At 40.4% G+C, this 25,596-nt stretch overlaps 2 protein-coding genes across 5 annotated transcripts in view; both read right to left on the bottom strand.

The window, feature by feature from the left end:
• NKTR (natural killer cell triggering receptor) overlaps positions 1-15,019 on the bottom strand; it is a 44,476-nt gene extending 29,457 nt beyond the window's left edge. For 2 of the 3 annotated variants that reach the window (XM_054594674.1, XM_054594675.1), the window contains exons 1-5: positions 14,947-15,019; positions 14,682-14,762; positions 3,306-3,380; positions 1,949-2,056; positions 1,421-1,465 (exon numbers count right to left, since the gene is read on the bottom strand). In XM_054594674.1, coding sequence (XP_054450649.1) covers positions 1,421-1,465; positions 1,949-2,056; positions 3,306-3,380; positions 14,682-14,739 — 286 coding nt within the window. In that variant the 5' untranslated portion in view covers positions 14,740-14,762; positions 14,947-15,019. Of the gene's footprint in view, positions 1-1,087; positions 1,116-1,420; positions 1,466-1,948; positions 2,057-3,305; positions 3,381-14,681; positions 14,763-14,946 lie in introns of those variants that run through there. The other variant, XM_054594676.1, reaches the window with a different exon arrangement.
• A 4,309-nt stretch (positions 15,020-19,328) lies between these two features.
• On the bottom strand, positions 19,329-25,155 carry SS18L2 (SS18 like 2). Of its 2 annotated transcripts, XR_008530934.1 has the most exons (4): positions 24,990-25,155; positions 24,675-24,751; positions 22,626-22,844; positions 19,329-19,378 (listed from the first exon to the last, which is right to left on the bottom strand). XR_008530934.1 is itself a non-coding variant. In XM_054594827.1 (3 exons), the coding sequence occupies exons 1-3, from the start codon at positions 25,056-25,058 to the stop codon at positions 22,757-22,759; spliced, it is 234 nt and encodes a 77-aa protein (XP_054450802.1). In that variant the 5' UTR covers positions 25,059-25,155; the 3' UTR covers positions 22,553-22,756. The 2 variants fall into 2 exon arrangements, 1 of the variants encoding a protein (XP_054450802.1); XM_054594827.1 differs by lacking the exon at positions 19,329-19,378 and having other exon boundaries at positions 22,553-22,844.
• Between the last annotated feature and the right edge of the window lie 441 nt (positions 25,156-25,596).

Raw genomic sequence — 25,596 nt, 5'->3', positions numbered from 1 at the left:
AGAAATTTTAGGAAAAAACCCTCTATTTAGCAAAGCTCATTTCCTTCAAATTATCCTGCCTAATAGTACTGTACGTTGGAGAAGTTTAATAATCCTCTTATGTGCTTAATTTCTATATGGTAAATTTAGTACTTAACTGAACTGAAGCTAGACTATGAGAGCAAAAACCAAGAAATTACATAAATTAAGTTGTAGAGACATGCCTAAATTAAATGTGTGGATTCCTTCTAATCAATAGGATCACAAAATTATCTAAGGAAGAAAGTCCTGTAAAAACAACTTAAATGGCGAAATACAATTTTAAAATACACAGGTATTTGCCACAGGGACCAACCACATTAAAGTGGCCTACTGGCTATAATTTCGAAGTTACATGCTAACAGAAGCAGCTAAAGAGCTGTTTCTTTACTAGTTTTAAAGGAAAAACTGTCATAAAGATAACTTAAGAGATTATTTTAATTCCAGCAGAAATATCTTGAGAATTTAAACTTGCTTTTAACATTCATACAAACAAATCTTTCTTTAGAACAAACAGAAACATAGAAAACTTTAAAAAATGATTACCTTGGGAACAGGCTTCTGAAAAAGAGTAGTAATCCATTTTCCCCCAAAAGAAATATAAAAGACTATTATAACACTGAAGCTATCATGGCATTAAGACCTTGTAATATTGGATCCCATTATAAATCCCTGCAACTGACTTTTCTAAGGCTTTTTGGGGCAAGTGCAATAGTTAGATTTATGCAAATGCTACTACTATAGGAATAATACACAATCATATAGTTCTAATGTACAAAAGAAAATATACAAACCTTGGAGAAGAAAGAAATACCAACTTTTATTCAAGACATTGCTTGGTTTAGGGGGAAAAAAAAGACACAACTAGATTCTTTTTCCTGATGTGGAACTAATAACCCATCAGGAAAAGAAAAAAGATAGAGATGTATAAAATAGTACAAAGAATTTTCCAAGTCTTCAAGCAATATTGAAATCCAGCCACAACCTGACCCAGACTGTCCATAAATTTATTAGGAAGGGTGCAAGGGAACAGAATTGGAGTTTGTGTTACTGAGCTTCGTTCTCTTACCTTTTCATTTTGCAAAAGACCACATTCTCTATAAACAAAAGAATATGTTGACAGTTTTAGGCAGGAAGATAGGAGTTTTCATGTATATAGTTGCCTAACCTCCATGCTGAAAGTCATGTTTAACCATAACGTTAGCCTTAATTAATCTTGTCAATTAAGTTATATATTACAATATAATTTATCCCCAAGTTCATGCAAATAAAGTATTTTCATGCAGCATTAGTTTCATGCAAAAAGTGAACTATAAGTAAACCTGTTCTCATTAAAAGTACATGATTGAACTTGCTTTAATGTCAGAACTGAAAAAAGAGACCATAAAATATTAAGGCTTACCTTTAAAATATCCACCATAAATTGATTCTCCACCTTTTCCATTACCTGCAAATAACAAGATACATTAAACTATAATGAAAGTTAAAAACATATTAATATATAAATTACTTTTTATGGTTTCAATATGCTGCAGGAGATAACACCTTGTAAGAGCTCCCATAATCAAATTTCTAACAAACCTCATCCTTTTACAATAAACACTATTAAAATAATTATCGCCACAATCCATTTATTTCAAATAGTAATCACACCAGAAGAATAAATACAATCGAACTGTGCTTTGGCATTCATCATAAGGAAATTCACCAAGTACTTACATTATTAAAATAGCATGCAAACAAAACCAAAAAACTTTGGTATTTTGCTTTTTCATACATTCTTGATTTACAACATTTATCCTCCCAACAACTATTCAATGACCACCTAATGCTTACATTATACTGTAAGTGACAAAATTTATAATGAAAAATAATGAGTACTTTAGAACCCGATAGATTGAGTTATTAGGAGTGTAACTTTTAGCTCTACCTTCACTGAAGTCCCCACCCTGAATCATAAAGTTCTTAACCACACGATGGAATGTAGAACCTTTATAACATAACTTCTTCCCAGTTGTTTTCCCAAGGCCTTTCTCCCCTGGAAAAAAGAGAAGGAAAAAAAAAAAAAAAGAAAGAAAGGAAATTTAGCTGCAAAAGCATCCTTCCATAGGAAGTACCATCCAATTACTCCTTTGTCAAATCACTCCTGTGTGTTGGGCACTGCAGAAGATACAAGAGGTACATGGTATGACAACTTAAAACACAGCCCCCCCTCAGTAATACAAAGTGGCATATAAATGTTAAATTGAGCCCTGGTTGGTGTGGCTCAGTAAATTGAGCACGGGCCTGCAAACAGAAAGGTTGCCAGTTCGATTCCCCGTCAGAGCAAATGCCTGGGTTGCAGGCCAAGTGCTCAGCTGGGGGCCTGCGAGGGCAACCGATCCATATCTCTCTCACACATTGATGTTCCTCTCCCTTTCTTCCTCCCTCTCTCAAAAAAAAAAAAAGTACATAAAATCTTAAAAAAAAACAAGGAAGAGAGAATCTCTAAAAAAAAAAAAAAAGTTAAATTGTGTGGTACAGAGTCTATATGCTACAGGAGAAAAGACAGATAAGAAATTTTTATCATCCTAAGGAAAAAATGTAATCAGGGTGTTGGTACAAAGACTGTGTATGCATGTGTGGATACCCAAGTATGGATTTTAAAATTTTAATTTGCTATTTCTAAGGTAACATTACAGATGTTTCCTTCTCCATTTTCCTTTTAAAAAATTAATCCAGTGTTATAGAACAAAGAATAACTTATCTTTTGCCCCTCTATCTTCTAATCCTAAATTTCTTGTGAAATCTGGATTGCTAAATTTTTTCAGAGAATTGAAACTTTTGACATTCTACCAAATCAGTGTTGAAAATGCTATTATTTTATAAACTACAATGGACAGAGATTTCATTACACACAGTGGTACTTTATTTCTCATTTTTAAAGACCATTTTTTTCTTCTCTCTTCCTTTAAAAAAAAATGCTTTCCTGATTTCACATAGGTGAAAACAACATTTTTTATTTGCTAAAGTCATCTCACAGCCCATTATTTTGTTTTAAGGATTGTATTTATTTATTTTTAGAGACGGGGAAGGGAGGGAGAAAGAGAGGGAAAGAAACATCGATTCGAGAGGAAAACGCCGATCACCTGCCTTTGCACGTGGCAGGAGGACCCAGGCATGTGCTCAACCAATGAATCACATCGGTCAGGGCGCACAGCCCATTACCTTGTAAGGAAAATATCTGCTCTGTTAAACAGGGAAAAACTGTAAGCCATGACTTCCCATTGGAATAATGATTCATTTACCTGAGCATAGGCAAAGGAAGTTTTTGCATGTTTTTGGACATATGTCTGAGAAGAGCTGAAACATAATGCGACCAACTGAAATAAAACACATAGGAAAAAAAGGTAATCAGGTTGATTAAATATACCACATTTTATAGGAAAGGAATAAAATAGATACATAGACTTGCCAAACTGCAAAGTCCATTTTTGTAATTCATTTTAATTTTTAAAAAAGATTTAACAAGAAAGAATTTAACAAGAACTCCACTCTGTGTGTTAGGATTAGAATTCACATGCAGTTGACATGGTTTCAGGCCTAAAAGTGCAAGATTTTAAGTGTCTTTTAGAGAGGCCTTATGTTATTAGAACCCTTGTAGTACAGACCCTTACCTGAACTATTAATCTTCTTTACAAATACTCTCGATAGCAGCTGTCTAACCACCCCTGCCGGGACCTCCCCAGTGATGGGAACACATCATAGCCTAGGACAGCCATGCAGGCCAGTACTGTAAGGAGAAGGTTCTGTCCTCTACGGTCAGCTTTCTACCTTTACGCAAGAACTACTGAGAGACAACTTCTTGAATTGCAACCCACAACTAAAACTCACATTCTATTCCCTGAACGAGCAGACGAGAGAACAGGTTATCATTCCTTAAAAACAGAAGCACCCCTGTGATAAACAGGAAATGAGAAGAAGCAAGTCTGCAAATTCGATTAATCACACCTTAGAGAGGTCCGTCACAAACTTTTTGGTAACGCTTTGGACTTGTATATACTCCTAAAATCATTGTCCTTTTAAAATGTGGGTTATAGTTCCTGCAACTTACTGTGTCATAAATTAAAACTCACACATCTTAGAAACACGAGAACACACAAGGTCAGGTTCCATCCGCTGTTGGGATGGTGCCACCATTACACGCTGCCACCTGAGTTAACTGACGCTGCTGATGCCTCTTTGGAAACTAATAATCCTTTGAATAAATGAGTAAGATCTCAGGAACGTTCATTACTCAACACTTCTTATAATTTAGTGGAATTTAATAATCTTTTAGAATCAATCTTTACTGTCAATAACATAATCTTTTATACATAAGAAGGTTTCTTCCGAACCTTACTGTTATGCCAATAAATACACTGCTCTACAAGGATAAGACTAAAATCTAAAACTGGTTAGTGTAAGCACTAATACGGTATTTTTAAGGTAAAAAAAAAATACATGGCTAAGGACAAAAATAACACAGAGCAAGAATGGCTCCTGACCTTAATCCCAAAATACCAACATGCAGATCCTTAAAAATAGCTAAGATGGGGAACAATACTAAGATTAATCAGTTACTATCAACACATCTAAACACTGGCTAGAGACAGGAAAGCCAAGACACGACTATGTCACACTGTCAGCCTGATCGGGCCACCCGGCGGCGGGAATAAAATCAGCAAGTACGCAGAATCTGGATAAAATCAACATCATCTTTCAATAATATCACTGTTCCTATTTCTCAGAAACCGCTGTACTGGAACCGCAGGTGCAATGCTAAGAAAGGATATGTATGTTACAGACATAAAAGATGTTAGTTTTAAAAATGAGCACTAGTTGGAAAAATGCCGTAGGTGATATCAGGCCATTTACTCAGACATTCTTTACTGACATCTCTCTACGCTCGACAGTCCAGCAGTGTGTGAGACACAGTGCTCTTTGGGGAGCTCCTAGCCTAGCTGGAAGGGACAGGCACAGAGCGCCGCACACTGTGATGAGCAGTCAGTGGTATGAACAAAGAACACTTCTATCCACCCTGGGCCAGGCTGACGTGTGTGAGGGGAGGGTGGCAGGGCCCGTGTCTGTTGTACTCACCTCTCTGTCCCCACTGATGTGCACAGTGCTGGGCACAGAATAAATATTTGAATAAGGATACCAATAAAAATACTTGAAACAAATTTTTTCAAAAATAGAGATTAACAAAATATAAATAGCTAAATTTATAGATCAAAAGTATTCATTATATGCCAGCAAAAGTTATTGTAAGTAGAACAACATCAAGAGATTGCTTAATAAAATCTCTTTATTTTCAGAGATAAAAAGGAAAAGAATCCTTCAAGCATCCCAGCAGCAGAATTATGCTACCCACAGAGAAAAAGAACTCACAGTATAAATAAAACCAACAAGAAAGAGCTGAGTGGGTAAGAAAAGTTACCTTTCCTGATATTTCAGACTTTGCTTAAAATAGATGAAAGAGGAAATACGGGTTTAAGAACACGTAAACATGTAATCACCTGTAGAATTAAAAATGCACTGAATGCCTTTCAAATTATTGTGGTGGAGCAACTCATGTAAAAGGAAGTAGTAAGAGAACACAAGAAAGATATAAGACAAGGTAAGAGAAGAATGAAACAGCTCTATAATTATTTAGGCACCTAAAACTTTTTTCATGTCATTCAATACTCAAGTAAAGGTATCCTCAAGATAGTACAAGTAAAAACTCAAAAGAGAATTTATTTATTGGCTCATGTAGTTAGCTGACAGGGATACTGGCACAGGTTGGAAAGTTGAAAAACTGCAAGACCCAGGCTGTTGGAGTATGAGGTCAGATCTTAAGAGGTGGCAAATCTCACAAAGCAAAAAGTACTGGGCTATCATCCTTCTTTGTCCCACTCAATGCATGCAGTCCTAAATATTTTCGTCAATGAATAAGACCAAAGATAAATTAATCACTCAACTCAGGATAAAAAAGCAATAAAGCTAAGAAAAGTATAAAGAAGGTAAAAGCAGAAATAAATGAAAAACCAGAAAGATATTAGACTTGGTAAATAAATCCCAAAGCTGCCATGGTATAATGGGTAAGAGAGAAAAACTTGGGCCCTGACTAGTATGGCTCAGTGGACTGAGCATCGGCCTGTGAACCAAAGGGTCGCTGGTTCAATTCCCAGTCATGACACATGCCTGGGTTGCCAGCCAGGTCCCCAGTAGGGGCATGTCAGAGGTACCCACACATTGATGTTTCTCTCTTTCTCCCTCTCTTCCCCTTTCTCTCAAAGATAAATAAATAAATATATCTATATATATATATATATATATATAGATATATATTTTAAATGGCTACAAAAAAGAAGGAAAAACTTGGGCTGGAGCTCCGGTTTTGACAGTTGCTAGCTAGCTATGTGAGCTTGGATCAGTCAATACCCACTCTTAGAGTCTCTTTCTTCTATTAAATGGGTTAAACCTGACATCACAATGTTGTATGGGTTAAGACACCTTGCAAAAACACACAGTATATTATCAGAGCCAAGATTATTACCCGGATTTCCAACACATTCTGCTGTTAATAATGTGACTTATCAAAGGCCACCCATGCGAAAATGAACAGAGGCAGAGCCCGAGCCCAGTTTCTGTGTCCTCACCCAGTGTCCTTTCCAACGCACTTGGCTGCCGTCCCAGGTTCTGACATGACTGACACCCCCTTGCCCCAAACATAGCACCCAGAGTGGCTCTCTCATCAAGCGATTAAGAAGCAAGCGGCCCCGCTGCTTAATTTCAGGTCATGTATGAAACTGAACCTTCCCAAAGGTGACGGCATTCTTAAAAAGAGGATACTTATGTACTTCAATGGAACAGAACTGCAGATCGGTATATGACAGTAAAATGGAAACTTTCCAGCTCTCCGGGAAAGATATTATCTGGGGGCAGAAGCTAGCGACCCTGGGGTTATTCCTGCTTTGCCGTCTCCTTCTGCTCCTGGAATCAGATTCGAAGAAAGCATCGCGTTTTTCAGGTAGTGATTACAGGTATGCAAGGTAAGGAAGGCCGGGACAGAGCAGGGGTAGCGCCTCACACTATGCTTGGCTTGTCTGGGCCACTTTCAATCTGCTAGTGTCGCTGCAGTTCTGTGATGAAAATGTCAGGGTCTTTTTCATTTTTTTCTGTCACTTAATTTTGTTTTTCAATTAGTTTATATTCAGTATTATTTTGCATTGTTTCAGGTGTACAACATAGGGGTTAGATAATTACATACTTTACAAAGTGTTCCCTCCGATATTTCCAGTACCCACCTGACACCATACAGGGCTGTTATGTTAGTGATCATGTCCCCTATGCTGTACTTTACCTCCCCATGACTATTTTGTAACTAACAATCTGTACATCTTAGTCCATTTATTTTTTGTCACCCAGAAAGTGTCAGGGTCTTTGTGTTAACTATTTTGCCTAAAAGGACCGCTTCCTGCAGCTTAATTTAGAAACATAACTCTTCCCCTCCCGCTTCATATCGGGTACCTACCCTGTATACATAGCCCCTCTACTCACACATCACCTAAGAATCAGGCATCAGGTCTGTGCAAGGGTAAGGGTGGAAGCAGAAAGCAGGGTTTCACTATATGACAATCTACCTAGGACACAGTCTCTTGGAGCACAATGGGACTCAAGTTAGGCACTACCCCGGCAAGACATTCACAGCCAGGGGTTTTGAATGCAATTTTCGAGATAATCTTGAAATCATTCTTTAGTTTAAGATAACTGTCAGTGACCTGAGTCTTGCCCTTTCCAGCCTGGGCTTTCTTCTGCCTATCTAAAGAAATCTTTTTAGTTCCCATTTGCTTTTTATTCCCAGTAAGATAAGTGTTTGCTAAATACCTGACCATCTGTGTAAGTGCTTTGTCTACCAAGAATTCAGGCTGAACCATACACATTCCGGAAAGCTTTGAGACTCTCCAGAGCCAGAGGTGAAATAAATCATGTACAAATCAGAACAGAAAGGAACCATACTAAACAGCTAGTTCATACCAGCGATGTCATACTTCCCTTTGCAATACCACCAAAAGTATAAAAATGACAGAAAAGCACAGGGGCTCAAACGGGGTAGGTGGTGAGAATCAGGCAGGCAGCAACCATCTTATGTCAAAGACAGAAAAGGAAAAAACTCTGTGTATTTCACTTGAGCTTTCAGGCAGGGGAAGGGGAAGGAGAGGGGGGTACTAGGAAGTGAATTTTCTCTAGATAAAGTCCCTGTAAAAATTCATGAGTTTGCCTTTGAGACCATCCAATTGAGACTGGTGTTAGGAATGGGATTCTCCAGGCCAAATTTCTTTAAAAAATTAAGGAAATAGCAGGAGTGAAGGGCGGCAGAAATCCCAAGCCTTGTGGCTTACAGAAACCTGAAACTAGGCTTTTTCCTAAAATGTGACCAAAAAAGCTTTCTACGAAGGTCTGTCTGCATAACATACTTACATGAAAGCCCTTCGTACTGATTCAGTGCTAGTGCAATAATTAAAGCAACCTGAAAACAAATGTCACCACACAGGCATAACCCACAGACACACGCAACCGTGGTGACGGACTGAGGAAGCGCGAGTGAGGGCTTCGGGGGGCAGGGGGGCAAAGCAATAAAATGGGAACATCTGCAACAGTGTGAACCATAGAGCAAAAATAAATATATAACAAATGTCAGATACTGTGCTTTTTACAAAGTCTGCTCTACCAGACCATGACGGCATTTAAAGAATCACTGCATCATAAAAACAATTCTTTCCACAGGAAAATAGGAGTTGGGGGACAAGGGAATTTCAGGCTGCAGTAAGAATGACCTTTTTTTTTTTTAGGAGTATTAATAACAAAGGCATATTGTTAGCTCTTAAGTATGTTATGAAACCTAAACATCCCTGAGAAAAACCCCACCACTGAGCACGCCTCACCGCGGCCTCCTTTCCCAGCTCTGTCATGAGCACAATGCTTTCAAATTACCGTCTGGACAGACAAGAGCAACTCAGGAGAGCAGTGCCGGTGAAGTGCCTTCCCTACACACACCACTAGTCCCGCACCTTGTTGTCTGGCTGTGTTATAACACAAACAGTAGTCTACCTAATTAAATGGTCCTCCTTAATTAATCCATCCATTAGAACAAATTCATGTTACAAAAACACAATCTGTAAGACGGGTAGTTGTAGTATTTCATTACTCTTCCCAACAACCTTATTATGTAGGCACTATTTCACCGCAGTCCTATATAGTTTATGAATACATAAAAGGGGGAGAAATTATTAAATAGCACAGACCACTGCATCCAGTCACTCTATTCATGCACTGAGTCTTTGATCCAGGGAAGCTCGAGATGGGAGATACATTTCTCCTGTTCCCTCAGCCTCTCACACTATGAGCTACCTTGAGTGTGAGTCTAAAGTTCACAGGGTAATTTTGAATATAAGCAAACGTTGTCATACTGCTATCTTGAGAACCACATTTACAAAGAGGACAAGTGGCTTGCCCGAGGTTACAAGTAGTACTCAAACATTTGTCTGCCTCTGCTTAAAACAAAGTTTTTGCTATTTCTTCCACCTACTTTACAATGTTCAGTAAGGATACATTTTTAATTCAGTGTTTTGGATCCACATGAATCTTACGCAGTAAAGTAAAAATACCCATTTCAACTATATCCCCATTTTTATCTATTTTGATAAATTGCCAGGGTTTTACGATACTGCTCTGAGGCCCACATAAAGAGAAAATCCCAAGCCAAGTATTCATCCTAGTTATCACTTTCAAAACCAACTTTAAGTCTCCGACAATTACAAAATGAGTAATGTTTTCAAACTTTTTGATATCAGAACCATGAAAATCTCATAAGGAGAATGACAACCAAAGACAGCAACTCCATGATGATACAGATGTTGGGATTGTTAGACAAAGACTTTAAAACAGGTATTACAACTATACTCCAATAGGTAATGATAAACACCAGTAAAAATGAATGGAAAGTAGGAAGCCTCAAGCAAAACCAAAAAGAAATTTTTAATGGAAAAATACAATAATAAAAATTTAAAATTCACTGGGTGGGCTCAGAGGATGACAGAGGAAAAAGACAGTGAACTTGAAGACCAATTAATAGAAATTATCCAATATGAAAAACAGGGAGAAAAAAAAAGACTGAAAATGAACAGAGCCTACGGAACCTGCAAGGTCATATCAAAAGATCTGATATCTGTGTCACTAAAGTCCAAGAAAGAGAGGATTAAAAATATTGGAGAGAAAACACATTTGAAGAAATAAAAGCTGAAAACTACCTACATTTGGCAAGACAGACGCAGATTCAAGAAGATCGGCAAACCCCCCAAGAGAATAAAGGAAAGCAAATTCACATCTCGACACAGCACAAGTGAACTGCTGAAATCTAAGAACAAAGTAAAAAGTCTTGAAAGTCAAGCAAGAACACATTACATACAACAGGGTAACAAAAAACTGAATGATTACCGATTTCCTATCAGAACTGACACAGACCAGAAGGCAATGGAACATTTTTCAAGTACTAAAAGAAAGTGCATGCCAACCCCAGTTCGATATCTAGTGAAAATATCTTTCAAGAAAAAAGGCAAAATAAAATTTGCAGGTGAAGGAAAAAAAGAAAATGTGCTGCCAGGAGATCTGCTCTAAACAATGCTTAAACCATTCTTTAGCCCCGGTCAAGCGGCTCAGTTGGTTAGAGGATCCTCCTGTGCACCAAAAGCATGTAGATTTGATCCCCGGTCGGGATGCATACAGGAGGCAACCAATCAACTTTCTCACAAAAAACAAACAAAACAAACAAAAAACATTCCTCAGGTGGAAGGGAAATGATACCAGAGGGAACTTGGAACTATAAGAATGAACAAGTATCAACAGAAATGGTAAATACAGTATGTAGGTTAACATAAAGAGTACTTTTTTCCTTTTAAGCTCTTTCAAGTTATGTGCAATGTTTGAAAGCAGTTTTCAATGTTTGTACATGTAATACATATGACAAATACAGCATAAGATGACAAGTAAAGGAATGTTATATGGAGGGATGTTTTCAACATTTCCCTTAAAATGGCAAAATATTAATTCTAAGTGCACTATAAAAAGCGTGTGTGTGTACATGCATGCGATAACCTCTTGAGCAGGGGTGTCCAAACTTTTGGTGTCTCTGGACCACAATGGAAGGAGAAGAGTTGTCTTGGGCCACACATTAAATGCATTGCAACACGTAATCACACACACAAAATATCTCATACTATGCCCTGGCTGGTGTGGCTCAATAGATTGGGTCCCTGACAGCAAACTGAATGGTTGCCAGTTCAATTCCCAGTCAGGGCACATACCTGGGTTGTGGGCCAGGTCCCCAGTAGGGGAGGTGCATGAGAAGCAACTATTCGATGTTTCTCTCCCTCTCTTTCTCTCTCCCTTCCCCCCATATATAAATAAATAAAATCTATTTTTAAAATCTCATAATATTTTACGTAAATTTACAATTTTATGTTGGGCCACATTCATAGCCATCCTATGGCCTGCAGGCCACAGGTTGCACACTCCTGCTTTAGGCAACATACTAGAGAGGTGACAGCAAAAATCCAGTAAAAAATTAAAAATACTAAAAAAAAGTTCAAATAATCTCCAAGGCAATAAAAGAAAATGGCATAAAAAGAGGAAGCAAAAACAAGTATTGAACAGACAACCCCAAATTTAATATAATAACTATATTAAATTTAAGTAGTCTAAATATAGCAATTAGGAGACAGAGATTGTGAGAATAGATAAAAAGCAAGACCTATTTGCTCATCTACAAGGAAACCATTTTAATTATAATGCTCTAGGTACAAGTAAACAAGAAAATCTGCCAGGATATAGAAGTATTTAATAATACTCTTAGCCAACTGGATTTAATTGATATTTATAGACCACTCTACACAAAAACAGCAGACTATACATTCTTTTCAAGTGCAAATAGGAATTTCACCAAAAAAGAACACAAAAAACCAAAATAAATTTGAAAAAACTGAAATCATACTAGTTACAGCTCTGACTGTATTGGAATTAAACTAGAAATCATTAACAAAGACAACTACAAAATATTCAAGTACTTGGACATTAAAACACTTTTAAATCATTCATGAGTCAAGGACTTGGTCTCAAAGAAAATTAGAATATATTTTGAACTGAAATAAAATGAGCAACATAACAAAGTTGTGGTGTATGCAAATTGTCTGGGGTCCATACAGAGGGAAATTTATAAATTCATAAAATATTAAATGCTTATACTATAAAAGGAAGGTCTCAAATCAACAATACAAGTTTCCACTTTAAGAAACTAGAACTAGAGCAAAAAAGCCAAAACAAGCATTATACAAGAAATAAAGAGCAGAAATCAATGAAACTGAAAACAGAAAATAGGAAAAAAAAATGAAACCAAAATCTGGTTCTTTGAAATGATAATGAAATTGATAAATCTCTAGCCAAACTTATCAAGGAAAAAAACAAAAGGTACATGGAGGAAGAGCTATCACTGCAGATGCCATTCAATTACGGGACTGTGTCAAACAACTCTATGCCCATAAAACTGACAACTTAGATAAAATGGACCAACTTCTTAAAAAACACAAACTACCAAAACTCACTCAAGGGGAAATAACATGAAGGGTTCTTTATGTTATTACTCAAGAAAAACCAACTACTCAAGAAATGAAAATCTTAGTTTAAAGCCTTCTCAAAAACATTTCTAAGGAATATTCCTGGAATTATGTCTGAAAGCAATCATCTTATTGGATTCACAGAGAAAAATATCATAAAGACTTTTCCTCTTTTGATATATACTTGGCATTCATTTGGTGACTTTGATTGAAATGTCTAACTTGATTGATACAAAATATACACATTTCCACTGATAGTAACAAAAAAACCATACTGTGTAGCATTCAACTCAATTTTTATCCACACTCCTTGATCTCATTAATGTGGATAGTATGGTCACTCTTAAAGGACCTTTGTTTATCAAATTAAATCAAAGCTACTACTCCTACCAAGTGAATTTGTTAACTACACAAGAGGTTGAGTATTCCTTGACTAAGTACTCAAAGACAAACATACTAATAGTTAAATCCCACAAAGACCCTTCAAACAACTGAAGTGATCCTTAAAAGCTGTGAAAAAATCAAGTATCTAATTTACTGAAAAGTGCTAGATAAGTATTACATGAGATCGAACCATATGAAATTGCCAATTTTACCAGCTGATTCGACCTAGAATGATGTTAAGTGTTCCCTGCTTCACATATGATGCAGTCTTCTAAAAAGTGGTATTCACTTTTACCCGGATGGTATTATAATGAATTACCTTGGATATTGGAGGCTGAAGTTCATTCAACGTTCACCAAACATACTCCAGAGATTTTTCACAACAAAGGTTATTTACAGATCTTTATAGGGTATGAACATGTACCAGAAAAGGAGTAATTTACATGGCTACAGAACCTTTATTTTACTTCTACTTTGAAGAGTGTGCTATTTTTAATTGTTTAAAAAACACAAGCCCTGCTATCTGACTCTTTGATTCGCTATAAATACTATGGCCTATAGCCATTTCCCTCTACTCTTTCCCCTCCTCTCCCCAGCTCTTTGAGGTTCCTTAAACAGATAAGGACTTACACTCGAAGACCCCTGTATTAACTGTTCCCTCTACCAGGAATGCTCTTCTCAAAGATATTCACATGGCTCACCTCATCTCTGTCATATGTCTGCTTAAATGTCACCTCCTCAAAATGGCCTTTACTGACCAACTTAATAAAATAGTACCTCTACTACAAGCCACTGTATTTTCCACCCAGGTTTACTGTCTGTCTTCCCCCAAGAGAATATAAATGAGAAGCCTTTGTTTTATTCATTGCTATATCCCCAACCATCTAACAGTAAGAGGCTCTCAATAAGAATTTGCTGAACGAGAGGGTGCACAAAGACTGTAGATACGACTTCAATTAAAAGTGCTGTTACAGATACTAAAAAAAGCTAAGAAAACAGTTTGAAACCCTGCACGCTCTGCTACTCAGAATGAAACAACAACCCTTTAGAAGAAAATATTTTATTTGCAACAAGATATGCAGACAAAACATTAATGCTAAGTGCATGCATACTGCAAGTCCACTGGTAGAGAATGCTTTGGTTTATCACAGAAGACTTCCCCAGGAGATTTTCCCATGAACCAGAAATTAGAAATTCCAGCTAAGGATACTTAAGGAATAATAGAGGCCAAGTAGGACCTATTACTAATACTCAAGTATTAGGAAATACAGAATATCGGAAATGTTTGCCACCTAGAATCACTGGGGTAAAACAAAAATCCTAAATGGATTGGACCTCTTTTCTTGGCTCCAGGGATGGTATGAACACTCAGCCTGGGGGTGCAAGAGGGCATGAAGTTTGGGAGAATGAGGCCTAGACTCCCGAGTTCAGTGGGAGTGGTGTACCCGAGCCATCCTCCTACGTATAGATTTTGGCTCAGGAGGAATACAGTGTTGGCTGTGCCTACCCGTTCCCAAAAAGGCTTGGGGAGAGTTGGGATGGGGGTAGACCCCTCCCCTTCCCCAAAGTAAGCCCGGCCCTAGCAGGGTTCCCCAGTCTCCGGCTCACCCGGCTCCCGGTTGATCTCGATGTCGAAATGGCACTGCGGCCGGTCCTGCGCCCCCATCACTACCGAGGCGGCGGCAAGAGCTAGGAGAGAGGGGGAGGAAAGCGGTCAGGTCTGAGGCCAGGGCGGGGGCGGGGCGGCGCCCGAGCCTCGGTCGCCTCGCGCCTCCCTGTCGCGACAGCGCGGGAGGGTGAGAAGGGGCCCTTTCCCGCCCCGGTCCCACCAGCTCCCATACTACACGCACACACATGCGGGCGAGCTCTTCACCTGGCTGGCCTCCAGCCTGAGCAGCTCCCCGTGCACGGAGGAGAAAGCGCCGCCACACCTGCCTGACCCCAACGCCGATAACGGACCCCCCCCACCCCCTTCCCCGGGCCCAGCCTCCCGGTGCCACGCGAAACCCCGCGAGAGTCGGAACAAATACCGCGAGAACACAATCTCCGAGGGGCTCTTTAACCGAAAGGAAGCGCACGTGGGCGTGTCTAAGAGGCCCAGACAAGCCTGCAGTCTGGCGCGCCTATAACTGAGCTGGTCCTTTATTGTCCCGCCCCTGTCCTCTTTACTAGTGGAGAGAGTTGCCCAATCTGAGAGCCCTGGATGCACCTGCGCTCTCTACTGGCTCTTGCCCCCCCCACCTTCTAGGGCCGTGAGCTTCCGCGTATCTCTAGATATCGCGAGGCTTCGCTGTTGACAGATGCAAGCCAATTGCTTCAATTAAGTCGTTGAGATTTGAGAAAGCCCGCATACCTTTGGGCCCGTTTTCTTTCTCTCAACAATTCACTTTAAAAGCCTTTTAGGCTGAGATGCGTGTTCCTTCCGCTGTGGCGCCAACGTCACTGGGATAGTTTCTGTTCATGGCAATTTTACATTTTTTTATGAGTCAGTCCAAGTCCTTTGCCCATTTTTAAACCGGGTTCTTCGTCTTGTTGAATACGAGAGTTGGAGACACAGATGTTTGTTACGTAGGTGATACATATATGTTATGAATCCAAATCTTTTGTTGATATATGATTGCGAATATTTTCTCCCAGTCCGGGCCTTGTCTTTTCATTGTTTTGATGGTGGCTGTGCAAAGCAGTTTTTAAGTTGAAGTCATTTGATCAACTTTTTTTCTTTGATTTCCCCGAAGTTCAGTTTCTTCATCTGTAAAATAAGCAGGATGAAATATCTTCCCAATGCCCTCCTTGTTCAAATTTTTTTATTCTGTCCTATGAATTGAAGTTACATTTCAGATGATTTGAAGGTAAGGCATGCTATTTGGTCTGTGATTAAGGTGAATAAACTGCTGTGAAAAGGCAGGCCTAGCATCCAGCAATAAGACTGATACCTCCTCCTTCATCCTCAGAGCGGTAGAAAATTGGTATCCAAGGAGTTTACAAACTCGTTTGGCTGTGATTACCAGGAAGGAGAATCCTTGGTAGGAATTTTCTGGTAATAATTCTGGGTGTGTAACCTCAGAGTGGGATCACATCGGCAGCTGGAACTTCAATGGATAGGACGTTGACAAAACTAATCAGGAGTGCTAGTGGGGAAACGTCGATGAAATAAATCGTTTTCTAGAAAACAGAAATGACCACATTTGACTCAAAAGAAGTAGGAGGCCTGAATAAACCAGTAACCCTTGAAGAAATTGAATTAATAATCACAAGTCTCCCTGCAAACAAGTGTGTAACACGTTCTGACACAGCCATATGGGGAACTTGATTATGGTCTAAATTTTAGATGAAACCAAGGAAACATATTTAATTTTGCTAGATGTGATCATGAAATTTTGATTATATATGAAAACGTCTTTGGTTTATTTAGAGATGCATACTGAAGTATGTAAGAATGAAAACACATGATATCTATCTGTGATTTGCTTTAAAATACTTCATCCAAGAAAAAAGAAAATACATTTTAAAATAGACAATAAGTGAAACAAATGTGGAAAAACCTTGATAATTTTTGCATTTAGGTGATGGGTATAGGGTGATTTTCGAACTGTGTTCTCTACTTTTGTATATCTTTGAAACTATTCATAATAAAACCAACTTGCACTCAAACCATAGTCTTCCTTTCCAAAAAACACAAGCTCCAAATTGTTTCATGGGCAAATTTTGCCAGACCCTCAAGAATTGACAATCCCTTTCTCAATTAGAGTATTTCAGAAAATGGAGAGAAAACGAGCTATCTAAATTATTCTGTGATACCAAGTCCAAAGTCAGGACAAGATAGTTATAGACCAATCTCATTACAAACATGAATTTAAAATCCAAATAAAATATTAAGAAATGCAATTTATCAGTTTTTAAACTCCAAAATGCTCATGACCTAATTGGCTGTAACTCAGGAATGCAAAGATGGTTAAACATGAGAAAATCTATTCCTATAATTTACCATATTAACAGATTAAAGGAAGGTCACATGATTATCTCAATGGCGTATTGGTTATCAATTTATTGCCTCTCAGCTCTTTCAGTGTATCCTCTGTAATACACAATTCAGCTTCAAGCAGGGATTCCTGCTCCAACCTCTTCCCAAGTTAACTTTCACATTTTTATAACTTAGAGAAGAGAGAAAAGAAGTGACCAAAAGGAGAGAAAAGGAATCCAGTGAGAAGGTACATACACAATTCTACCTTATTTGCTTCTACTATTTTGAAAAAATAACATGATATTCTAGATCTTAAATGGGAAATTGTGCAGAAATGAATTCATATTACAGGCCTGAGGCCGCTGTCTTTAGAATGGCCTGCTTACAAGTCTGGCCCTTGAGTGGAACCCGGGAACTTGAATGGTAACCAGTTTCCTACACTTATAGAATGTTTTCATTATATGATAAGAGTGCCTCATTATGCCCAAATTATTTGTGTAAACAATAGGGGTTATGCCGAACACCTGCTTTCTTCTTGGGAATCTGGAATTTAGGTATGTGCTAGGCAGAAGATGCATATGTGACCAGCCTCTAATAAAAACTTTGGACACTGAGTCTGTAGTGAACTTCCCTGGTAGACAACATTTCTCACATGTTGTCACAATTCACCCCTGGTTGAAATAATCTTGTCCTTTGTGACTCCACTGGGAGAGGGAAGTTTGAACCTAATTGCCTGTGGGCTTCACCGCATGTGTCTTTTCCCTTTGCTCACTTTACTTTGAATTCTTTTTGCTAGTAAGTACAACTATGTGCTGAGTCCTGTGAGTCCTTCTAGCCAACCATCAAATCTGGAGGGAATCTTGGGACCCACGATGCAGAAACAAATATTACCAGAATATGGTAACAAAATCTATCTATATTGAAAATTTGGAAACACATATTTTGAAATCCTTTATCTTTTGTGGAAAATAAGTAGATTTAAAAAAAAAAGATTTTATTTGTTTATTTTTTTAGACAGAGGGTAAGGGAGGGAGAGAAACATCGATGTATGGTTCCCTCTCATGTGCCCCTTACTGGAGACCTGGCCCACAACCCAGGCATGTGCCTGACTGGGAATCAAACCAGCAACCCTTTGGTTCGCAGAGTGGCGCTCAATCCACTGAACCACATCAGCCAGGGCTAAGTAGACCATTTTATGTGGTAAATAAAAATGTGCACTTTGCTAGAATAACATCCTCCTGTTAGTCAAGATCAAATTGGCTTTCTCCAGGTGGATCAGAGAACTTGGCCATGGCATCTTTGAGCATATATTTCTATAGCCCGGCAATTTGAAAGGAAAGCAATTTCCCTGCCAGCACCAGTGAGCAGAATCCTGGGGAGAGATTCTGGTTGGCTCAGCGAGGTTCCTATGCCCATCTCTTGATGGCCATGGCAATGGGCAGACCAGCTTAGGGTGGAGCCGGTCACCAGGAGGAAGACGTGAGATGTGGCAGCACAGAAAGAGCCACTGGGGCAATGGCTTCACACTAAGAAATCGCCTTAATTGTGGATACTACACCCATCTTTTGGCCTCTTAGGTAAGTGGCTTTTTGGGCCACTAATTGGTTTTAAAGCATGCCTGTGTCTTCATAAATGTCTGCTGCTGCATTCTCTTTAGGGGGTAGTTTGGATCCCATCAAATTCATATGAAAACCCCAGTACAACAAACATTTCCTCTCAGATAGGATCCTTACTCATTTTTTATTGATCCTACTCATTTGTTTCATTCTCTAAACTCTGCTTTGGGTCCTTGGCTCTGACACTAGTTTTTGCCAGTAGATTGGCTTTTGGTAAAAAGAAAAATAAATTTTCATCTGCCCCGATGCTGATAGAAGCTATCTTTGCTGTGCCAGTCTGCCTCGGTCTACCCACTAGGAACAAGGCATTAGACAGCTGGTATCATGGTTGTTTTCCTCAGAAGACTCTAAGACAATGATTTGAGTGCAAGTTGTTCACTTGGGAAGTGATCCCTGGAATCTGTTTGGGGAGTGGTGAAGTCAAACAAGGAAGGTAGCAAATAAAGTATGTACTATTAAGCTGGCTATGACACTGCATGATGACAGCTGAATCCTGCTGGGGAGCTCTGGTCACCAATGTAGGACAACATCTCAGAATTGTTCTTATGCTGGGGGGTGAAGGGGCTGGGATACTAGTACCCCATCTCCTGAGTCGTTGGTTGAGAGCTGCTCCCAGGGCGATAGAATGCCCAGGCTCTTCTGGCCTGCTGCACCTGGGAAAAGCAGACTGCCAGTTTCAGGAACAAGTCCTCAGAAGAGAAATACAGATATGGACTGTCGGGAGTCAGCTGGAACACAAGAGAAAAAGTTCAGTGAAGTTGGAGTCAAGTTCAAGAAATGAGAGTGGGGCGCTGATAGCTTCCGCTACGACCAGCAAATGTTGTTTGAAGACAAAGGAGTGTTTGGGAACTAAAAAGCATACTTTTTCTATGATGTAGAAGCACTTGATACTTTTCATATGGAATTATTGCAGCCTCAACATCTGGTCCTGCACGGGGCCCCGCCCCGTGCCTGGGTATGAGTCTCCTTTATTTTGCCAGGCTTATTAGGAGTCCCTTGAAAACAGGACCTAGTGCCTCTCCTCTATTTTCCTCACTGTAGAGCCCAGCACAGTCCTGGTCAAATGAGGACTCACGTTATAATTGAATTGATGACCACATAGGTGCACACTGCTCTATAAATGGACTCAAGAGAGGACAAAAAAAAAAAGTTTGGAAAGAAGGGTCTTTGCATAGCTCTTGCGTCTGCCCGCACTAATGAGTGCATATCAGGCTCCTCGTTATTCGTATATCAGCTGCAATCGTACTTGTCATCCCTGATTCCATGATTTGAAGTAGCTACCCACTCTCCAGAACATTCCCTGTTGTAATTCCCTGCAGAGCACTTATTACCATGAGAAGCTTTCCTTGATAATTTATACCTTATTGTCTCCCCCATAAATAACTTACTTATATTGCATTGTCTTTATACTAGAATATAGTTTTCATGAGAGCAGGGACAACGTATGGCTTCCTCAATGCTGTGCCTTCAGCACATACTAGTCAATCAACTATTGTCGAATAAATGAATAAGTGAATGAACAAATGATGACAGAAATGGAAACCAACCCCCCCTTGGATCCTAGACTCTTATTAAAGATTTAGGAAGAGAATGTCCTAATGATTGAGGAGAACATCTGGATTCTAAGGGTCTCTGTGGGATTTTCATTGCGAACAGATTAACTAAAAATTGCTTTTATTAAAATGGAATCAAAACAATATATGTATGAAGTAGAGTAACAATAAAATGAAGATACTATATACCATGCCCAAGAAATATACAGACCATCTTCACTAATGAGTTTATTGCAGAGGCTTAAGGACACGTGAGAGAGCACTGAATATCATTTCCTCCCTAGGCATAGTGTTACTTGGAGTCCCCAAAGGTCACACTGGCATGTTAGGAAGCCTTATGGGAAAGTGGAAAAACAGCTTAACATTTCTCCAGTTATCTCCCCAGAACGGAGCTCTCTGGAATGTAGGGTAACCTGTGGCTAAAGCAGCCTCACTGTTCTTCGTGGCATCTGATTTACCCGAATTCAGTTCTCCGCGTACAGATTGAAATACCCAAGACAAAGGGAGGGGGACATAGCAGGTCACAAACCCCTCCCCTCTGAGGGAGAGCTGAGCTTTCTCTTCAAGGATATGTATTCCCTCTGCACTTAACGGCTGTAGGCCCCCTGGCTTGCTTAGAGCCCATACTCTCCAACCTTGGAGCCCCTGGTACTGTCACAGACCCTCACCCACCTTGCCCATAGTGGACAGTCCCTTGTTTGATTTTTGATAAGAGGGAGAGAAATGTCGACCTGCTGTTTAACTCATCCATGCACTCATTGGTTGATTTTTGTGTGTGCCTCAATTGGGGATCGAACTTGCAACCTTGGCATATCCAGACGATGCTCCATGCTACCTGGCCAGAGTTGCTTTCTACTTTCTTCTGTCTCCTCTGCCATCTGGGTCCCACCTGGCCACAAAGGTGGCCTGTTAGTGTAGGAGGAGCTAACTCCCCTGCAGGCAACCCCCCAACCAGTGTCTCTCAGGTAGACACTTCTGGGACATTCTGCATGCTTCTCCAAGGTCCCAACAGAAAGGAGCCCCTACTGAGACAGTACAGTTGAAAGTTGGGCACCGATGTGTTTGCGCTGTGTTATAGGAAGGCTCTGACCCTTTCTAGGCCTTCTTAAGTCTGGGAGGCAGCCTGTTCGTTGCTCCCTCACCAATTCTACCAGAAGAGGCCCCCTCCCAAACCAATGTGTGAATCTTATTTGGATCCTGATTCAAACAAATTAACAAAAAGATGTTTTGTGACAACTTTTTGAAAACTGAACATTGATATGGTCCTGGATACACTACTCCAAAATATGGCACCTTGGCATACTGAATATTTTGAATGGAAGGAACTTGAGAAATGGCAGATGCTGGAAGGACTCCCTGACCTCCCCTGAAGCCCTCCCTATACCCAATGGAGCATCCTTATCTGTAAAAACTGAGACACAGAGAATTTGAACAAACAGGCCTAAGTTTCCCCCAGTTCACTACACTTAGCTCATACCCCTTTGTCCTAGACTTTCCACTCCTTATCAAACCTAGTAAAAATGCTGAGGTTCAACTGCTTCTTTGGGTCTTCATTTCCCTATGCAGTCTCCCATGTCATGTAAAATGTTTATTAAATTTGTATGCTTTTTTTTTTTCTTTTTAAAGATTTATTTATCTTTAGAGAGAAGGGAAGGAAGGGAGGAAGAGAGGGAGAGAAACATCTGTCAGTTGGCTCTCACACGGCCCCAGTTTGGGATGGAACCTGCAACTCAATGCATGTGCCCTGTCCAGGAATCTAACTCGGGACCTTTCACTTTGCGGGATGATGCTTAACTGAGCCACATTGCCACGTTGTTCAGGGCTTGTACGCTTTTCTTTTGCTAATTTGTCATTTGTTATGGAGCCCCAGCTGATAGCATTAAAAGAATAAAAGAAAAACGATATTTGTATATAACATCATCTGTTATTAGATGATATTAAATAAGAAGTAAGGATTACTATTAACTTTGTTAGCATTGATAATGGTGTTGTTACATATATTTTTAAAATTTCTACAGTTTTCCTGGAGAACAAAATGGAACACCTAATACATGAAAATTTCTATTCCTTAGTATCAGTTTCCTGTGGAAAAGCAAGCTTTATTTCAAAGCAATCCGAAAAGAGCGGTCAAGGGGTCCACAACTACAAACTGGTAGAAAGGAGAACACAGTTACATGTTCAGCTGGCAGGGTCTCAGCCAGGAGTCTCACCACCAGTTCCTGCTGATCACCAAGCACCTGCTCAGTGTCCTCTTCAGGCTGAAACTAAAAAAGTAGACTGGGAGATGCCCATATCTTTGTTATCCAAGCACACCTATTTCCAGAAAGAAAACACCTGGAGGCAACTTAATTGGGAGAATCTGCTTAATTATTAAAAATAAATATTTACATTGAAATACAGTTAATCTAATAGCTTTCCTTACATTTTCACACTTTCAAAAGAGCCGCAAAGATTTCCTTCATGTTTTCAGCACTTGAGTTGGTGAAGATCCTGCCTCCATTTCATAGGAAATGGATTACCTTCAATTATTCCTCACAGTGGCTGGCTAGAAGATTATTCCATTACTTTTGAAGGACTGGTTGGGTTGGCATCTGCAATGGTAGCCAAATAAATGAGATTTCTATGTAACACATGCTGGTACCTATGGGTGAAAAACAGGCAAAAATTACAGTTTTGTTTTTCCTGAACATGAATAAACAAATGCAAAAAGAATTGACCTACCCTAGCGGGATGGCTCATCCATTGACTGGATAATTTAGTGCTATCAACCTTCTTGTTTAACACATTCAAGGAAAATATATCCAGAATCTAACCTTTTCTCACTTACTTTCATCGCTACCTCCCTAGACCAAGGATCTGGCACTTCTTGCTTAGACTATGGTATTGGACCAGTCTCTTAACTGGTCACCCTGCTCTACCTCTATTCTCCACATTAGCAGCCCGAGTGATCACTGTACAATTTAAATTAAGATCATCTCTTTTGTCCATTTAATACCTTCCAAAGGCTCCCATGTCATCCTCAGCAAAGCTGAGCCCTTCTCATGGCCTACAAGGCCCTGTGTGATCAGAGCCTCTAGGACGCCTCTGGTCTCATCTCCTACTATCTCCTACCGTCCTACCGTTTCCCTTCGGTCACTGAGTTCTGGCTACAGTAGCCTCCTTGCTGTCACTTCAAGATACCAGCATGCTCTAGCCTGGGGACTTTTCCACCTCCTGCTCTGCCTCACATACCTGAATAGCAGGCTTCCTTACCTCAAGTATCTACTCAAATCTCCCATCAGAGATACCCTGTATAAAACAGCACCCTTCCACCCATTTACCTGTTTTATTCTTATTCAATGTACCTAATTATGATTTCCTACCTCTAGATTCCAGTGTCTGGAAGGTAAGCTCCATACCAGCAGAGCTGCTGTTTCAGTACTAATTCTCCAATAGCTCAAACAGTGTCTGACACTCAGTAGTAGTTATAAAATATCTGAACTTAAAGCAGGGACGAAATACTTCCATGTGAGCTTCCCATATATCGAAATACTTCCATGCAGCTTCCTATATATAGTAGCAATTCTCAATCAGTGAGGACAGCTCCCTACCCAAGAAGAAAAGTCAGACTAGAGGGCAGAAATTGTGGCTCGTGCCATGTGAAAAAGCCCACAAGGAGATTTTGATAACTTTCTTACCCATAGGTTGAGAACTGCTCCACCAAATGGAATGTTTTGCAACTATTTTACATACAGAAAAGTATTTACTATAAACTATAGAAACATAAATTATCAAATGCCAAAGTCCAATGTAAAAAGCTTACTCAAAGTGGGTATCTCTCCTATTCTACTGAATTGTTTAGTGAGGGATTGTAGGTGACTTCTAGGTGGGAAAAGCATGGCTTTCTAAACATGACTCCAGTAACAATGAAATAATATATTTCTCTTTAATAAATGGGGCATAATTCCTGGACTACATTTAGAAAACAGACTAATTTCTCTCATTTTGGTATATGACTAGAAAGCACATTAAATTACTGTGCAGAATTTACCTTTGGCTTACTTGGAAATCCTTCTTTGGTCTTTGTGAGTGTTACAAAGGGACACACACAAAGGTAGAGAACTTAGCCACCAAATGCTCTGACTCCCTCAACTTAACAGAGAAAGGCTGAGCCAGGGATTCATAAGAAAAGCAGCCACCACTCTTATCAGACTAGTCTCCCCTGTACTTCCCTCCCCATTTCCGTTGTCATCAGCTGACAGGGCTTCACATGGAGAAAGCTTTGCAATGAGCATAATTCAAGTTTTGAAGAGGGTGCCACAACGGACTCCAGGCTTCACAATGTACCGTCCCATGGTCTGGGGCTGGTAAGCAACGTCCCTGATCCTCATCTGCAAACAATCACCCAAGGCTACTAGTTCAGGACAGCTGCTGTATCTCCACACTGGCTTCCCCTCCACTCAAAAGTAAGGGGAGGGAGTTGGGGACTTACTGGACGCACTCATTCGCCCGGCCTTTGTTCTGATACTCCACGATACAGCGGATCAGCTGGTCATTCTCCTCCAGGAGCTGAAATATCAGAGAAAGGATCAGTGCCACACGACATCAAGTCATTAAGTAAGCTGCCCGAGGTCTCACAGCGCATTGCCAGGCTGTCCCGCCCGGGCGCTTTAGCTGACTCCTACCCCTAACAGTCAACGCCCTAGGCAGTCTTAGCGGGGGCACCGCCCACTCCAGGAAGCTTCCAGCGCCCGTAGCCCTTCGGTTCCCCACTAGGGGACCCCTTCTCGTCCGCGTTAGCGCTAACCCGCTGGATCGTCTCCTGGTTGACTTGCGCCTTGCCTCGCAGCCAGTCTGGTACGAAGGCCACAGACATTGCGGGATGCCAGGTTGGAACGTGGTCTCAGGCCCCGTAAACCCCCGCGCAGCTAGACCGCAGCCAACCAGCAGCTCCAGACCACTAAGGCTGCGGAGGGACCCACTGTAGGTGCGAGCATACGCTTTACACGTTGATTGGATCCTCCCGCTTAGAAGGCGGGAACCGGCGGAACGTCATTTGTGATTGGGCGCGCGAGAGGGACGCTCAGCGCCCCCTCGCGGGCCCCTCCTCTGGGTGTCCGGAGTTGTTGCGTATCCTTTGCATTTGCGCAGTCTGGAAAGCTATCTTGGGGGCGGGCCCATAGTTAGCTCCTTGCTTTTCTATCACTCTGCGTACAGTCTATATGCGGGAATACCGTGCCGGGGTCACTCGAGAATCGTGGCTGGAACCCAGATATCTGGTTCCAAGTCCACTCCTTTTTCGACATGACTCTTGTGCCTCCAGGCTTGCGTCTGGAGCATGAACCCTGCGCATTTCATCCTGCCAAGCCAAAATCCGCAAGTGAAAACACTAGTGAAAGCTTTATTCTTTCCTC

The sequence above is a fragment of the Pteronotus mesoamericanus genome, unplaced genomic scaffold (genome assembly GCF_021234165.1).
Source record: "Pteronotus mesoamericanus isolate MK-2021 breed Mesoamerican mustached bat unplaced genomic scaffold, CSHL_Meso_final scaffold_533, whole genome shotgun sequence".
NCBI lineage: Eukaryota > Metazoa > Chordata > Mammalia > Chiroptera > Mormoopidae > Pteronotus > Pteronotus mesoamericanus.
Note: the sequence above shows the minus strand (reverse complement) of the source record. Positions and strands in the feature narration are given on the sequence as shown.

Excerpts from the sequence above, each read along its gene's own strand:
- SS18L2 (XM_054594827.1), bottom strand. The coding sequence starts at position 25,058 with ATGTCTGTGGCCTTCGTACCAGACTGGCTGCGAGGCAAGGCGCAAGTC. Across the intron at positions 24,752-24,989 it reads ACCAGGAGACGATCCAGCGG|CTCCTGGAGGAGAATGACCA; the intron begins GTTAGCGCTAAC and ends CTGATATTTCAG. Across the intron at positions 22,845-24,674 it reads CGGGCGAATGAGTGCGTCCA|GTACCAGCATGTGTTACATA; the intron begins GTAAGTCCCCAA and ends TTTCACCCATAG.